Source organism: Notolepis coatsorum (assembly GCF_963971535.1).
Source record: "Notolepis coatsorum genome assembly, chromosome: 5".
In the NCBI taxonomy this organism is placed as follows: domain Eukaryota; kingdom Metazoa; phylum Chordata; class Actinopteri; order Aulopiformes; family Paralepididae; genus Notolepis; species Notolepis coatsorum.
Genome location: NC_140169.1, coordinates 21,999,641 through 22,017,140, shown reverse-complemented (window position 1 = coordinate 22,017,140; position 17,500 = coordinate 21,999,641). Strand labels below are relative to the sequence as shown.

The 17,500-nt window shown below is 40.2% G+C and overlaps 1 protein-coding gene across 1 annotated transcript in view; it reads right to left on the bottom strand.

Annotated features, from left to right (window-relative positions):
• Positions 1-17,500, bottom strand: part of pde1a (phosphodiesterase 1A, calmodulin-dependent) — a gene marked incomplete at both ends in the record, with an annotated part of 257,482 nt that overhangs the window by 16,748 nt on the left and 223,234 nt on the right. The window contains one exon of the mRNA XM_084314037.1: positions 927-1,047. Coding sequence (XP_084170163.1) covers positions 927-1,047 — 121 coding nt within the window. The remainder of the gene's footprint in view (positions 1-926; positions 1,048-17,500) is intronic.

Genomic DNA, 17,500 nt, shown 5'->3' with positions numbered 1-17,500 from the left:
ACTTGTTTCGTGCTGCAAACATACATAAGACATCCTACGCGAGACATTAAAGATGGCGGCGTTCTGTTTCCGTTCAGGCTCTCCAGACAGTGACGCGTCTCTCTTCTGACCAATCAGTGGTCTGCAGTTTTTCACGTGACATTTCTGGAGCTCTCATGCTGATCACCAGCAGCCCCGCCTCCCCACACGGAGACAAACTGAGTACTTTATTTTAGTGGAAAAGCAACATTAGATTCGGCTCATTAATATGCACCTGTGTCCTGTTGTGACGTCGGCGTTTGATAAGCTTTTTTGATTCGCGCGTGCATGTTATTCGTGCGTGGACCTTTTTAACTCTTTCAGAGTGGCATTTCCGGTGTCAAATGGAAAAAAATAAATAATGAAATGATATACCAATGATGTAAACTACCCATAATTGATCAGTAGGGTTTAAGCTGAAGGTTGGCCTTTAAAGGTGAAACCAAGATATTTATAAGAATGTGTGTAAATCAGGGGCGTTGGTCCAAATTGAAACTTATGGCTACTCTGCTGTTCATGTTTTTTCCTGAAGTGCATAATCTGTGTTTTTTCACTGTTAATCGCAAGTCTCCATTTCATGCACCAAGAACTCATAATATTCAACATGTTTTGTAAATTTGCTTCATTTTCTGCAAACAGAACAATATCATCAGCGTACAATAAAATACTTAGGATTATATTATCTATTGGAATACCAAGATTGGCTTGCTTGATTTCTTGCGCCAGGTCATTAATATAAAGGGCGAATAAAGTAGGAGAAAGCACATCTCCCTGTTTTACACCGAATGGGGTGGGGAACCAGCCGGTCCCCCCCAGTAGTAGTAGTAGTAGTAATAGTAGTAGTAGTAGTAATAGTAGTAGTAATAATGGTAGCAGTAGTAGTAGCAGTAGTAGTAACAGTAATATACCTGGGGCGTCGTTCTCCGGTCTCTTGCGCTTTCCTTTCTTCTTCTATCAGAGGTTCCATCAGTTTCTCTGTGGTATCAACCAGAACGCTAAACGTAGGCTCCACTATGAAGTCTATGAAGCCTGCAGAGAGAAAGACAGAATGCAAGAGAGAGAGGGACGAAAAGCAAGAGAGAGAGAGAGAGACAGAGTGCAAGAGAGAGAGAGAGGGACGAAAAGCAAGAGAGAGAGAGAGAGAGACAGAGTGCAAGAAAGAGAGGGACAAAGAGACAGTGATAGAGAGAAGCAGAGAGAGGAAAAATTATAAATAGTTAATACAACCAATGTGATACGATATGTAATCAAATTAAATGTAATCTATCCAATCTAATCTTTCCAATACAATATATATTATAATATATATATATATATATATATATATATATATATATATATATATATATATATATATATATATATATATATATATATATATATATATATATATATATATATATATATATATATATATATATATATATATATATATATTGTGGCAGACCGGCTGGCATAGTTCTGGAGGGCCGCTATATCCTCTTAAGCATCGGAAGGCCCAACGGTGGGCCGTCACACACTCGCGCGAACATCGCAGCCCTTTGCACTCGTCTGCCGGCTCCAGGCTGCATTTTTTGCAGATCAACCAATACATTGTTTGAAAGTTGAATTTTCAGCTTTTCGATCATCACCACACTCAACCTATTGCATGCTTTGGGTCTCGAGTTACAAGACGGAATATCTGGCGAGCGTCATTTGACAAGCCGTTCCGACGAGTGACCACGTCCGGTTGTAAACGGTCCTGAACTGACCAGTCACCGCTGATGGCGAAAAGTATTGACCAGAGTAAGCGACCCCAGACGAGCGCTGATTGCAAGAAAGGGGCAGAAGACGAGAACAAGCTCTTTGTTTTGACTCGCACGTCTGAAAGAATGGAAGTGGACGTCCATTTTGGATAATCACACTGAATTTTTACTGGTACACACATTACAAAAACCTTTGTGAAACACTCATTGTCTGTGGGATTTTTATAAACTTTGGACCTGTACTACATAAGACTTCAGGCTATGGAACCGTTATGTTTTCCAGCTTCTACCTCTCAGCTGGAACTTGAAAACAGGCATCTGGCAACCACTAAACCTTTACTTCAGTGTGTTCAAACCTCTGTTACTCTATTTCATTAGCACTCAAAGTGATCTTTCTTGTGCATTGTGTAAGAAACTTCAGAATGTTACCTTTCCTTTACCTAAGTGTAACCCAGGTTTCAGATGCATACCTATTTAGTTATAAGAACAAGTAGTTAATCCATTGGATAAGAACATAAGCAGTTAAAGTATATTATGTAAGAACATATTTGATATTATTGGGTACCATGCCTTTAAATTACAACATGTCCCTTTAATGCGCGTGATGACGTAACAGCCACGTTATGACAGCCACGTTAGAGTCTCGCGCTGCAGAGAGCACACTCAGATCAGATGACACACAGCACGGAGCTGACGTTAGCTGAACGTTGTTGCTGTCGAAATAGATAATAGTATGATGAAACCAGTTATCAAACAGTTATAAAAGATTCCCCCAGTTGCAAAACCGAAGAAGCATTGCAGTAAAGTAGCTGTAGCTGCGGTTTTGGTGAGTTAAATCAATATTGTGTGCTATTCAATTATCGAGTGTTAGCTTCATGCTACAATGCTAATAACGTTAGCTTAGCTTCATTCTGAGCGAACTGCCCATGCTCAATATGGTTAAATGGAAACTGGGAAGGAACCATTTCAGAAGCACTTATAATTGTATTGATATGCTGTTATGATAGGAACAAGATTTATATACGTTTTGAATGTTTTGAGAGTTTAATATGAATGTGGAGAATGTCCCAAATGCTAACACACTTTAGCCTAACTTAGCATAGGACAGGTGTACATTCCCACGTGCAGTGATGAGACGGCCTGCTGTAGCTTAGCATAGCTAACGGTAGCCTGGTTGATTATTCATTCTGAAATGAAATAGAAAGATGGTGATTTGATAAAAATGGTAATAGCTTTTATTTTCCGAATGCCTGCAAACACGCAGGCCAGGTTTTATAGGATACCCCAGCACTCCATTCTACTCTGGGAGCAGTCCCAGGAGTCCATCCATCTCCACGTGTGCCCATGAGGGAAGGAGGCGGTGTGCTAGATGACACAAGATGGCGAGCCAACCCATTGAACCTCTGATATAGCTCAAGGCTAATCCAAGCCTGATTCGAATACCCCTGTTGCACAATCCCCGTTGCTTCAACAGTCTGGTAGGATTGAACTGAAAGAACTTGAACCATAAGAACTTGAACCATAAGAACTTGAACCATAAGAACTTGAACTATAAGAACTTGAACTGATTGAACAAGAGCACAAGGACATTCCAAGGCTTCGGCCCAGTTCACCTTTTGTTACTTTAATATTGTATTTTTGTATTTGATTTGATTTAATTTGCTACTCGAACCACTGATGGTTCTCATGTAAGGAAAGAAGGTTAAAGGGTAACTTCACCTAAAATGGTATTTGCATTCCCATAACCTAGAGTATTGATGACATCGATTATGGTTGAATCACTGATGATCTTCCTGTAAAGAAAGAAGGTTTAAAGGGTAATTTCACCTAAAAAGGTAATTGCATTCCCCTAACCTAGAATATTCCAAATGGTACTTTTGTTGTGTTACACCTTCCAAGGAAGAGTTTAAAGGAGCATTTCACCTGTTAAGGTACTTGCGTTCCTGCACATTTAAAGGTTTAAATTAATATGTTTAAACACTTACCTGGTGAAATGATAAACTGAAATAGAGTTTACTGATGATAAAAGGATACGTTTAATATCCAACCTTGAATCTAGCTTAGCTAGAGATAACCTCAGAGACGTCTGAACCAAACCTAATGTGTTGATTTAATCAATCTAGGACTTGATATCGAACTAACCCTCCTTGAAGGAGAGGTTACAGAAATAACCTAAAAGGGATACTTCAAACAACTACTACCTTGAACTACTATATGTCTGTATGTCTGTATGTCTAGCAAGTTCAAGTTCAAGTTTCAAGTTTCTTTAATAGTTGTCATACAGAAGTACAGAATACTTTTATACAAAATGCTTCTTACTGTTACGCTCCAGAGACTGTGCTAGACAAGATACGTATGAAATAACATAGTATAGCATGTAAATTAGAAGTAAAAAATTAGGTCACAGTGTTCAGTATAGACATATGTACAATGTTCGATGCAGAATAGACGTAACTGAGTTACCATATAATATACAATATACTATGCAGTGTACTAATATACAATACTATATAGTGCAAAGCAGAAATGGGATGAGGTACAATTTAGGTACTATTTACAGTAAGGTGTACGAGTTGTAGTGCAAATCCTTTTTTTGTATTTTATTTTTTTATTCGTTTTTTAAATAAACATATAAACAAACATGACAACACACGATAAGATATACAAGCATTAATTAACAGTGCACATCCATTGAAATGACCAATTAGTTAAATGTCTTATACAGGATATACCCCTAATACCTGCTATCTATTACCCTACACACATATGCTCTAGCTCGTACCCCCCCCCTCCCGGACCCCCCATTGGATAATCCATCCATTATCCCTCGCTCCTAACCAGACACTACCATTATATGCTAGCTTTTATTCTCTCCACCACTTCTAAACACATTGTCATTTTGGATTTGTTGAGACCCAAAATTCTTGCTATAGATATTTCTTGATAGATCACATCGAGATATGTAATAATCCAGACCTTCCGGCACATTTTTTCCGGTTGAAACCATTGTGATGCTATCAGCTTTTTAGCCACTGTGATACCCGATAAAACCAATCTCTTTAGCTGTGGGTGTACTGCACACTCAAAAACATCATTCAGCAGTAATACAGAGGGGTGTACAGGTATATTCAGAGTTAAGAGATTTGATAATTGCTGGGTCACTTCCTTCCAGAATATCTTAACTGGTGGGCAGTCCCAGTACACGTGCATAAATGTCCCCTTGTCCCCATTTGTACATAAGGAGCATTTGGAGTCTTGTTTAAGACCCATTCTGTTCAGTCTTATAGGAGTCAAGTATGTCCTGTGAATATAGTTAAGATTGATTTGTTGATGGTCCGGGTTCCTTGATGTAAATCGAACATTTGCCATAGCTTCTTGCCAATCAAAATCTTTTTCCAGGTCTGGTATATCCCTCCTCCAGACTGAGTCTAGGTGGAGGGTTTCATACGAGGACGTTAGTAATTGATGATAAAAATCTGAAACAAAACCTCTCGATGTCTCTCTTTCATAGAATAATTTGTGGTATCTGTGGTGTACAATTGGTATCTTTAATGGAACACTGTGAGCCTTCAAACATAACAATAACTGTGCGTAAAAATAATATGTGGAATCGGTGAGATAATTTTTTTTGCGTATTTCTTCATAGCTACAAAAACCCTGTTTGTTGAAAACATCTCCTAATGAGTGTATGCCTTGCTTTTCCCATATAGGGAATCTTATAGGTTGTTTTCCAATCAAGAGTGCATTGTTATTGAATAAGGGAGTATAATTATGCCATTTGTGTGGGTTAGAATATTTTTTTTGTGTTTCACGCCATATCCGGATCGCATGAGTAATTATGGGGCCAAATTTCTGTTCGCATTGCTTAATTGATAATTTGGTGTATGCTATGTCCTTCAGTCTATGTGGAGCTATTATATTTTCTTCTAAATTTCTCCAGGATACTAATGCTTGGGGATCAAACCATGTTGTCAGTGGTCTTAAAGTGTACGCTTTAAAATAGTGGAAAAAATCTGGAAATGCCATACCACCGTCTGCTTTGTTTCTCTGCGCAGTAGATATTTTTATACGTGGTGGTTTGTTATTCCAAATAAATGTGTATGTGGTGGAGTGTAATTTTTTCCAGTAACCCTCTGGAGGGGGTAACGGTAGCATTGAGCTGAAGAAGTTGATTCTAGGTCGAACGTCCATCTTAATTATTGATACCCGTGCCTGTACTGAGTTTTTAAGTTTTGACCACCTGTCAAGGTCGTCTTTGATTTTGTTTTGGATTTTTATGTAATTGTGCTTCACCGTTTGGCTTATGGTAGGGAATATTTCAACTCCCAAACATCTAAAGTGTTTTACCATAGGTATCTCTTCTGGGAGGGTTATATTTTTTTTGCAGGGGCGTTAAGTGGAAGGAAAGCCGACTTCGGCCAATTTATCTTAAATCCCGATAAATCTCCAAAGTCCTCAATCAACTTGAGCAGATGAGGCAATGTGGTGTTGGGGTTTTGCATGAACAGTATTACGTCGTCCGCATATAAACTAATTTTATGTTGTGTGCCCTTGATTACGATTGGTTCTATGGATTGGGATTGTCTTATATATTGTGCTAAAGGCTCTAATAGATAGAATAGTCCGGGACTAAGAGGGCAACCATGTCTAGCTGAGCGTGATACCGGAAAGATTCCAGAGGTGATTATACCTGTTGTAATCATGGCCGATGGGTCTTTGTATAATACTTTAATCATATCAATGAAACCTTTTCCTAACCCCATCCTTTCTAATACTGCCCATAGATACGACCATTCCAACCTGTCAAAAGCTTTCATTGCATCCAGGGACAGCATCGCCTTAGGTGTGGTGTCGTCCTTGTTAGCATCTAGAACTAAAGACGTCATATGCTTTTGTAGTCTGATGGCTAATACCTTAGAGTACAGTTTGATATCGGTTCCGAGGAGGCTTAAGGGTCTATAACTACCGCACTCGGTGGGGTCTTTGTCTTTTTTAAGGAGGACTGTTATGAGTGCAATATTGTCGTTCTTATGGAAGTTCCCCTCCTTGACTGAGTATAAAATCATATTTAGTAATAAGGGTCCAATTATGTCCCAACAAGAGAGGTACATTTCTGGTGGGATACCGTCTCTTCCAGGAGCCTTACCACTTTGCATTTCGGATATGGCCTTCTTGAGTTCCTCTAGTGTGATCGGTGTTTCTAACTGTTTAGCGTCATCCTCTGAAAGTTTAGGGAGGTTTATTTGATTGAGATATGTGTCCATTTTGTTTTGATCGAAGGTCGTTTCTGATTTATACAAGTTGGAGTAGAATTCTTTGAATGTCGCGTTTATTTTTTTAGGGTCTGTAACAAGTCCTTGTTGTGCTTTAATGGTAGTTATATCTGCAAATTTTGCGTTAACTCTTAATCGCATAGCTAATAGGTGACTTGGTTTGGAACCTTGAGAGTACTGCTGTTGTCTTGCGCTGCGTATTTGTATTTCAGATTGTTGTCTGTATATGGCGTTAAACTCTTTTTTTAGTACATTAACTTGATTTTCCAGTCGAACCGAGTTGTTGCATTGTAAAGAATTAAATAACGTTGAATAAAGCGTTTCCAGTTCAGCCAGTTTTGAGCATCGATTCTTGCGTATTTTGGAGGAAAAGCTATCAGTGAAATCCTTGATCATTCCCTTTACCGACATCCATAATATTCTAGGGTACTGCACCGAGTTTGCGTTCCTCCGTAGGAATACTGTAAGAGCTTCTTTGATTTGTGTAATGAATTCCTTGTTATTAAGCAGCATCGAGTTAAATCGCCATCTTGGGGCTCGGAATGATAGTATACCAAATGTTCCTTTTAGGAGTAAATAACAGTGATCTGATAATGCATTGGGTATCATTTCCACATCATAGTTATCAAATAGTCTCGGGGATGCAAAAACATAATCTATTCTGGATAATGTGTTATGTCTCGCAGATCGACAAGAGTACTTCCGGGTCGTGGGGTTGAGTGATCGCCATAAATCATCTACACCTGTAATCTTCGACCAATCCTTTAAAGCATTAGATGAATTTTTTTGTTCGTTGGAAAAGGAGGGGTAAGATTTGTCCATCCTTGGATTCCAAATGGCATTAAAATCCACACCCATTATAAATGAGTATTCGGGAAGGTCTAACATTGCTCTGGTAAGTGTAGTGAAGAAACTAACTTCGTACAAATTTGGGGCGTATACCGCTACCAACGCTATTTTCCTGTTCTTGTGTACAATCTTAGCTATAGTTATCCGACCATCTGCATCAGGGGCGTTTTTAGGGTTAGAAAACATTGGGGGCTTCAGCTGGGGGGGAGGGGGGGGCGGGGGGGGGGGGGGGGGGATGGGGGGGGGTGGAGGGGGCCCCCCCCCCCCTTTTTTATTTTTTTTTAAACACAGAAATACGCAATTTTAGAGTAATTAGAGATGAATACTGAAGAACTCGAATCATTAGAGGTTCTCAAAGTGAGGTCCATGTCCATGAGAGGGATCTGGGCAGTTCCCATAGAAAATTCAAAGTTAACAGGACCAAATCATCAGTTTCTTATTTATTTAACCTTTATTTTGCCAGATAAAACATTGATCTGGTCCAAGAGGCCCCAACAGGAGTACAAATATACATATATATACATATATATATATATATATATATATAATATATATACATATACTGTACATACATACACACATATACACCAATAACAAAATAAAAACAGTTAAGAATCATACACATAAGCAAATAAAACAAACAAACATTATGCACGGCCTATGTACAAAAGAAATAAACAGTTCATCTCTAGTCTTTACAGTTTTCTTCAATTGCATAAACACTCAAATCAAAAGTATTACACAATTATCAAAACCTTACACTCAAGGAGCAAAACGTAGGCCCAGATTTGCACCCTTATAAGCACAATGTCAGCCTCACACTTTTTGCAAAACAATACACACAGTGATTTGCAAAACACTAAACACACTTCCATTACATTAGACACAGAATGTCAAATTACCACACATATGAGCCAATTGGTTAAACACAGCCATCAGATGCACAAACACACCATTGCTTAATTGTAGATACACCAATCAGGTTTAAGCACTATAAAAATGCAGCAGGTGAGTTCACCTGTCTTCAACCAAAATGGAAAGAGAGTGAAGTACTGTACACAGAGAACGTGAAAATATACAATACATTCACCAAACACTACACAAGAGAACCAATGATGCAGACTGATGAAAATATAAATTTTCTCCCATTTTCCCAAATCAGTCAACATGTCAACATGGAGAATCACAACAAAAAATTATCTTGCCAGATCCATAGGCAAAGAGATAATGTCTAGTATTTTCTGTACTCTATTTACATTTTTTCAAAATTATTTTTGTTTTACTGTAATTTTAACCTGTACTGGATACAGTATTTTATGTTTGTCTGATATTTGCTGAGCTTACAGTGTTATGCACATGATGCATGAAAACTGGGACATGTTTTATTGTGATTCTCCATGTTGAAATGTTGACTGATTTGGTTATATGGAGAGAACATTTATATTTTCATCAGTCTGCATCATTGATTTGGGTATATGGAGAGCATTTTTTTTAGCAGTCTGCATCATTGATTTGGGTATATGTAGATAAATAAATTATATTTTCATCAGTCTACTCTACAGCATTGGTCTTGTGTAGTGTTTGGTGAATTTATTGTATATTTGCACATTCTCTGCATACTTCACTTACAGTACTCTAATCACTGAGAAGTAGAATTGCTAAGTGTTTTAGGTTAAGCACAGCAGTGTGTGTAACTGGTTCAAACAGAATTGAGTCATATGAAACGTGTGTTTCATATGGTAACAAAATGTAGTTTTTATAAATTAGTGTATGGTTTTGACAAGTGTTTAATTTAGCAAAGGATCTGAGGTGTTCTGATAATTGTGTGTGTGGTTGTGCTAATTGTGTGTTTTGAAACACCGGGCCCCGTTTTCAAAATCATGCTTAAGCAATCGAAAAAAAACGATTGTGTGTTTCATTATAATTATGTTTCAGTCTTCTCATAAAAAAAATATTCGATTTTTGGGTCTTTTCCTGCCTTTGGTCCGCTTTGCATTCACATCTCAAATGTGAATTTGAGCCCCGGAAGCCCAGGTCTAACGACGCCACTGATCTGCATCAGACCATACTCCCTTCAATTCAATATTCAACTTCCGTCTAACAACTATGACAACTCCACGAGTTCTCGTTCCAAAGGAAGAGTGACTAATGTTATGATATGTGTTGTCCACTAACGTATCTATGTCTTTCTCTAAAATGTGCGTTTCGCTTAGCAGAGCCACGTCAACCTGTTCTTTTTTCATCAGTGTGAGCACGCTTTTGCGTTTGTGTTGATTATTTATTCCCCCAGTGTTCCAGATCATTATATTCAAACTAGCCATAATCTATACATGTAGTTGTGTAGTTGTTGGTAATGCTTCTGGAGTGCGAAGCTACAATAGATATACTGTACATCCAACTATTGAGGTCCCGTTGAGAGCCGAGCTTAAAAACATACATATATACAAATAATAATCCCCTAATTCCCCCTCCCTCCGGGAGTCGTACAGGACTGTGTTCCGTAGACACATCCTACGCGTATGACTCCCTCCCTTAAGCCACCGGGTTGCCCAAATTGAGCTTAATAACCCCAATCTTCCTATGCTAATTGCCATAGGATCTAAAACTTTCATTCTAATTCTAAGGTCTTGCGCCTTCCCATTAATGTAATAACAATAGTGTGAAAAATGAAAAATATACCTTCATTGATATATTCATTTGAACCTTCTACTAACTTATGTTGGAACCATCAGAAAAAAGAAAAGAGTTAGTTAAAATAAAACTCAGAGAAAAAATAAGTAAGAAAAAAAAAAGATTTTTAGAGCTAAATTATGCAAATCCCTAAAGCAGTGGAGTAATTGTTTAAAATATTAGAATAACCTTGTCATGCTTATACCTTTAGATGTGGCTGATGTTTTTAAAACCATATTGAGCTTCCGTCACTGGATCATATGCATATAAATTCTGGATGTTAAAGTTACAGGCCTTCATTGTATGATTGCAGTATAGTGCAAATCCTTTATCAATAAATATAAAGTGTGTTTAGGTGATCTAAAGTGTGGAGAGTGGGTGCTGCAGTGTGTTGTTTGTTTAAAGTGAGTGTGTGCGTGTGGATGTGTGTGCTGTGTGCATTTGATGGTTGTTGTATAGTGTTTATTGTTTGTTGAGCAGCCTGATGGCCTGGGGATAGAAGCTTCTTCTGAGTCTTTCTGTGCCCGGTATCGCTTGCCTGACCGCAGCAGTTCAAAGAGGCAGTTGTTCGGGTGGCTGGAGTCCTTGATGATTCTCTTAGCCTTACCCCTGCACCGCTTGTTGTAAATGTTCTGGAGGGTGGGGAGCCCCCCTCCAATTGTGCGTTCGGCTTAACGTGTCACTCTTTGTAGTCTGCTTCGGTCTTGTGCAGTGCTATTCCCAAACCAGGAGGTGATGTTGCCAGTCAGGATGCTCTCTATTGTACATGAGTAAAAGTTCTTAAGGATCTTCTGACTGACTTGGAACTTCCTTAGGCGCCTGAGGAAGTAGAGGCATTGTCGTGCCTTCTTCACAACACTGTCAATGTGTGTGGTCCATGTCAAGTCCTCGGATATGTGGGCTCCGAGGTACTTAAAGCTGTTCACTCTCTCAACCGGTGCCCCGTCGATGCTGAGGGGGCTGTAGTCCTTGACCCCCGACCTCCTGAAGTCCACAATCATCTCCTTTGTTTTGCTGACGTTCAGGGAGAGGCTGTTCTCCTGGCACCATCCCGCCAGGACCTTGACCTCTTCCAGGTAGGCCCTCTCGTTGTTTGCAGAGATCAGGCCCACCACTACTGTGTCGTCATCAAATTTGATGATTGTGTTGTTACTCCGCTGAGCCACACAGTCGTGTGTGTACAGGGAGTAGAGGAGGGGACTCAGAACACAGCCCTGGGGGGCCCCTATGTTGAGGGTGATGGATGAGGAGGTGCAGTTGCCTGCTCTCACCACCTGGGGTCTGCCCGTCAGGAAGTCCAAGACCCACTGGCAGAGGTCATAGTTCAAGCCCAGGTCCCTGAGCTTGGCTATGAGTTTGGAGGGGACTATGGTATTGAATGCCGAGCTGTAGTCGATGAATAGCATTCTCACATAGTTCCCCTTCCTCTTGTCCAGGTGTGATGCTGCTGTGTGCAGCACATGGGCTATGGCGTCCTCCATGGACCTGTTGGGGCGGTATGCAAATTGCAGGGGGTCCAGGTTGATGGGGAGGGAGGAGCAGATGTAGCCCTTTACTAGCTTCTCAAAGCACTTCATGGCTATGGAGATGAGAGCTAGCTAGCGCGCATTTAATACATTTCCGGTTATTATTATAACTCTGTCTCTGGTCATTGTTCTTATATTGTGCATATTTACTCCTCTCCTCGTTTCGTACCTAGAACTGTGCCCGTGGCGAACAGCTGTTACAAGTAGGTGACACAAGTGCTACATAAGGATAAAGTATAATAAATCGCAAATTACTTTGGGTATGCAATCAAAAAAAATAAAACAGGGCACATTAGCCTTGATGCAACGCACCTGTGCCAGACGCGCACGGGACAGGAGAGATCAATCAAAGCGCAATTAAGTCAAATAAATGAGACAGAGAGAAGGAATTATTGGAGTAGCTAAGGCGAAACCTGGGAGTGGAAGAAGGAGAGAAGTAAGTGAAGAGGAGAGATAGAGAGAAGAGGAGGAGATTATTGTCTTTGTGACCCAATGCTGTGTTTTTTTTAATCCACTTTTTCTCCTTATTTTCTATTTTTCTCCCATCCCAATTTCGTATTTCCAATTCTCCCCTCCCCTGTCTTGAACGTTGCTTGTTGACAGAATCTGGCTATGGGGCGACAATAATGTGGTCAAGAGGCATGGTTTCTATCTTTAGCCTTTGGCGTGGTTTATTATTCACATGGTAAAGCAGCAGCACATGAGTTCTCCTCTCCGTAAGAGGCAGGTGGGGAAAGAGGTAGAGGGGGAGGAGACATCTCCTTAAATACTCGCCACCTGGTGGCAGCATTAGTGGCTCCGCCTAGAGTGCCCTCTAGTGGAAACAGTTATATATACAGTTAGACAGTTACTTGCAATCCTTACTTTAACATTGCTCGACTATGCCTCCCACTGGTCGGTCATAGGGAGGATAGAAGCCTTGCATCACGTGTCCCCTCCGGTACACGAGGAGGCAGCCTGTCGCATATTTTCACCAGACAGCGCGGACTCTCAGTGGCGAGGTGTAATGCATGGGAGGCTCACACTACCCCCGCTACTTCCTGTCTCTGCTGTGCAGGCGTCCCCCAACCGACATGTAGGAGTCGCTGTCCACAACGTCCAATCCCCACCCATCGACTTCCATCCGCTACCTCTGCCAATTGAGATAGTATGACGACTGGTCCAGGCCGGAGGCAATGCTGACACCGGGATTCGAGACCGGAGTCTCTTGCATTGGTGATGAGCACAATCTCCGCTGCGCCACCCAGCCGCCCCCCTCCCAATGCTGTGTTTTACTGTTTTTTGGAAGGAGATCCCCGCTGTGTGCCCGACCCTTTGATTGTCTGAGAACCCGCTTTGGTATCGACCCCTGGTTGCCCGACATCTCAGAGTCAGTCACAATATATATATATATATATATATATATATATATATATATATATATATATATATATATATATATATATATATATATATATATATATATATATATATATATATATATATATATATATATAAATATATTAGGATTGGGCAGTATATCAGTATATCAAATTACACCATATATCCCAGGGTATACGGTTACTGGCTAATAAAAAAATCACATTGTAGCGCTTGAAGGGAGCCGTTCCAATACCAAATTATTAATTTATGTTGTCATTGCTATGTACAGTAAACATTTCTCTGAACAACATCATAACTCCAATAGTCTTGAGTTCTCCCCTCTGTTGCAGAGTTTAAAACATTGATCTCCAACTATTGTCAATCAAGTTGTATGACGTGTTTTAATTGATTTGTTATCCTTACTTTTGTCTCGCCTTGTTGTCTTATTGTTATAATTTTATATGCTGTGTGATTTTATATGCTTTTTTTTTGGGTCTTATTTCTGTATGTAGACTCGACGTGACTGTAAATGAGGGAAACCTCAGTTGCCGTTCGAGTTTAAATAAAGGTTTGAAATGAAATGAAAAAATGGAATAGCAAACGTTACATATATATTATTATATTTGGCCAGGTCTTGCTCGAAAAAGAGATCTTTGATCTCAAGTGACTACCTGGTAAAATAAAGGTAAAATAAAATAAAAATATTATATTTCAACAGAATATTGAAACAATAACAACAAAACATCATACAACATTAAGAACAAATCTTGAATGAAAATACAATGCATAGCCTGAGATAAATAAAAAACTGCAAGGACACAACATTAACATCTGTCATCCAAACTGAATTAAACTAACAATAAATTGTCTATGGGGTCACATTATGTCAAATAAACTACTGGCTGATACAGCTTATTTGTACTCAGAATCGAGTGTGTTCATTAAATTACACAATAATGTTATGGCATAATCATTACATGAGGTAGTTGCAGCAGTTGTGTACTTTTAGGGACTAACTTGCAGCAGTTGTGTACTTTTAGGGACTAACTTGCAGCAGTTGTGTACTTTTAGGGACTAACTTGCAGCAGTTGTATACTTTTAGGGACTAACTTGCAGCAGTGGTGTACTTTTAGGGACTAACTTGCAGCAGTTGTGTACTTTTAGGGACTAACTTGCAGCAGTGGTGTACTTTTAGGGACTAACTTGCAGCAGTTGTATACTTTTAGGGACTAACTTGCAGCAGTTGTGTACTTTTAGGGACTAACTTGCAGCAGTGGTGTACTTTTAGGGACTAACTTGCAGCAGTTGTGTACTTTTAGGGACTAACTTGCAGCAGTGGTGTACTTTTAGGGACTAACTTGCAGCAGTTGTATACTTTTAGGGACTAACTTGCAGCAGTTGTGTACTTTTAGGGACTAACTTGCAGCAGTTGTGTACTTTTAGGGACTAACTTGCAGCAGTTGTGTACTTTTAGGCAGTGTGCGAACCATACCATGATTTTCGGGGGAGCTCCCGGGTGTGTGTGTGTGTGTGGGGGGGGGGGGGGGGGGGGGGGTTGAAAAAAAAAAAAAAAGAGCTCAGATCGCTTTTTCCCGGGTCTCGCGACTGCCGCAAAAACGCGAGGAGCGGCGCTGGGAAAAGGAACGCGCCGGCAGCGTCTGTGGCATAGAAATGAATGACAGACAGGCGCTGACAACTCATAAAACGTCCCCGGTCGACACGGGCCCTATTAGGCTATAGGTATGAGCAGAGTCATAGAATATGACTCTGGGTATGAGTAACGTTATAGAACCACACATAGTGCACACCACACAGGTCTGCAGGCATGATGAAGACGCACATATTAAAATACACATGCTCAGATTAACCCCTCTGATCCAACACTAAAATTCACTCACAACAGTCCTATTTACACATAAACACACGGATGAACCAATACCGAACAACAAGTCCACGACCAAACACATCGAGTCTAACATTATTATAGTAGTAGGCAAATGCAACATTATCGCCACCGACCTGATGGTGAAGATTTGCCCAATTCTCAAAATCTGCATGTGACAGAAGTAGTCCCCGCAGCAGGCTGCTTCGCATTCTTTGTAAAACCAAAATTGGTTAGAAGGCTTACTTCTTTGATATTTCATTTAACTTTCGACATTACGCTTGTTTGATGAAGTTTGATTTGTGCCTGCAGGCTGCAGCGCCGCCACGCTCCGAATGGTAAACGCAAGAATAGCATGTTGCCATCTATTACGAGTAGGGTATATCTGTAGTGCCGATATAGGGTATATCTGCAGTGCAGATTTATGCTATTGTCTATTACAGTGAATTAGTGCGCAAATCATTAATCATACATCAAAATAGCATAATTTTATTATTATACACGATGATGATACAGAAAATTACAGAAGAATTAGAAATGCATGGCAAAAATAGCATTTATTTTCAGTAATTTAGAGACCCCCCAAAAATTCACAAATCATGTTTTCAGGGGAGCTGATGTCTGATCTAGGGGAGCCATGGCTCACCAAGCTCCCCCATGATTCGCACCCTGCTTTTAGGGACTAACTTGCAGCAGTTGTGTACTTTTAGGGACTAACTTGCAGCAGTTGTGTACTTTTAGGGACTAATTGCAGCAGTTGTGTACTTTTAGGGACTAACTTGTAGCAGTTGTGTACTTTAGGGACTAACTTGCAGCAGTTGTGTACTTTTAGGGACTAACTTGCAGCAGTTGTGTACTTTTAGGGACTAACTTGCAGCAGTTGTATACTTTTAGGGACTAACTTGCAGCAGTTGTGTACTTTTAGGGACTACCTTGCAGCAGTTGTGTACTTTTAGGGAATAACTTGCAGCAGTTGTGTACTTTTAGGGACTAACTTGCAGCAGTTGTGTACTTTTAGGGACTAACTTGCAGCAGTTGTATACTTTTAGGGACTAACTTGCAGCAGTTGTGTACTTTTAGGGACTAACTTGCAGCAGTTGTGTACTTTTAGGGACTAACTTGCAGCAGTTGTATACTTTTAGGGACTAACTTGCAGCAGTTGTGTACTTTTAGGGACTAACTTGCAGCAGTTGTATACTTTTAGGGACTAACTTGCAGCAGTTGTGTACTTTTAGGGACTAACTTGCAGCAGTTGTATACTTTTAGGGACTAACTTGCAGCAGTTGTGTACTTTTAGGGACTAACTTGCAGCAGTTGTATACTTTTAGGGACTAACTTGCAGCAGTTGTGTACTTTTAGGGACTAACTTGCAGCAGTTGTATACTTTTAGGGACTAACTTGCAGCAGTTGTGTACTTTTAGGGACTAACTTGCAGCAGTTGTGTACTTTTATGGACTAACTTGCAGCAGTTGTGTACTTTTAGGGACTAACTTGCAGCAGTTGTGTACTTTTAGGGACTAACTTGCAGCAGTTGTATACTCTTAGGGACTAACTTGCAGCAGTTGTGTACTTTTAGGGACTAACTTGCAGCAGTTGTGTACTTTTAGGGACTAACTTGCAGCAGTTGTGTACTTCTAGGGACTAACTTGCAGCAGTTGTGTACTTCTAGGGACTAACTTGCAGCAGTTGTATACTTTTAGGGACTAACTTGCAGCAGTTGTGTACTTTTAGGGACTAACTTGAAGCAGTTGTATACTTTCAGGGACTAACTTGCAGCAGTTGTGTACTTTTAGGGACTAACTTGCAGTAGTTGTATACTTTTAGGGACTAAGTCTAATACTAATGAAACTGGCCCCTGTAACGTTCTGGGTTTCTAGGACTACAGTAGGAACCCTACTGTCTTTCTGGAGTACTTCACCTGGTGGTTGGTATTTGCACTTATTGATGGTCACCTCTGGTTCGCTGTCACTTCACTGATTGACTGACACCACTGGTTGCTGTCACTGGCTGTCACTATGCCGTCACTAATTGATGCCTGTGGAATGTCAGGAATGTGGCTTTATATTTCCCCTTGTCGGATCTTCAGACAGTCCTGCATGCAGACTGTCAAACATACAGTGGTTCTCGAGTTACATGCTGATATGTGAGGCGTGCGCCAAAGTACACGGCAGATAA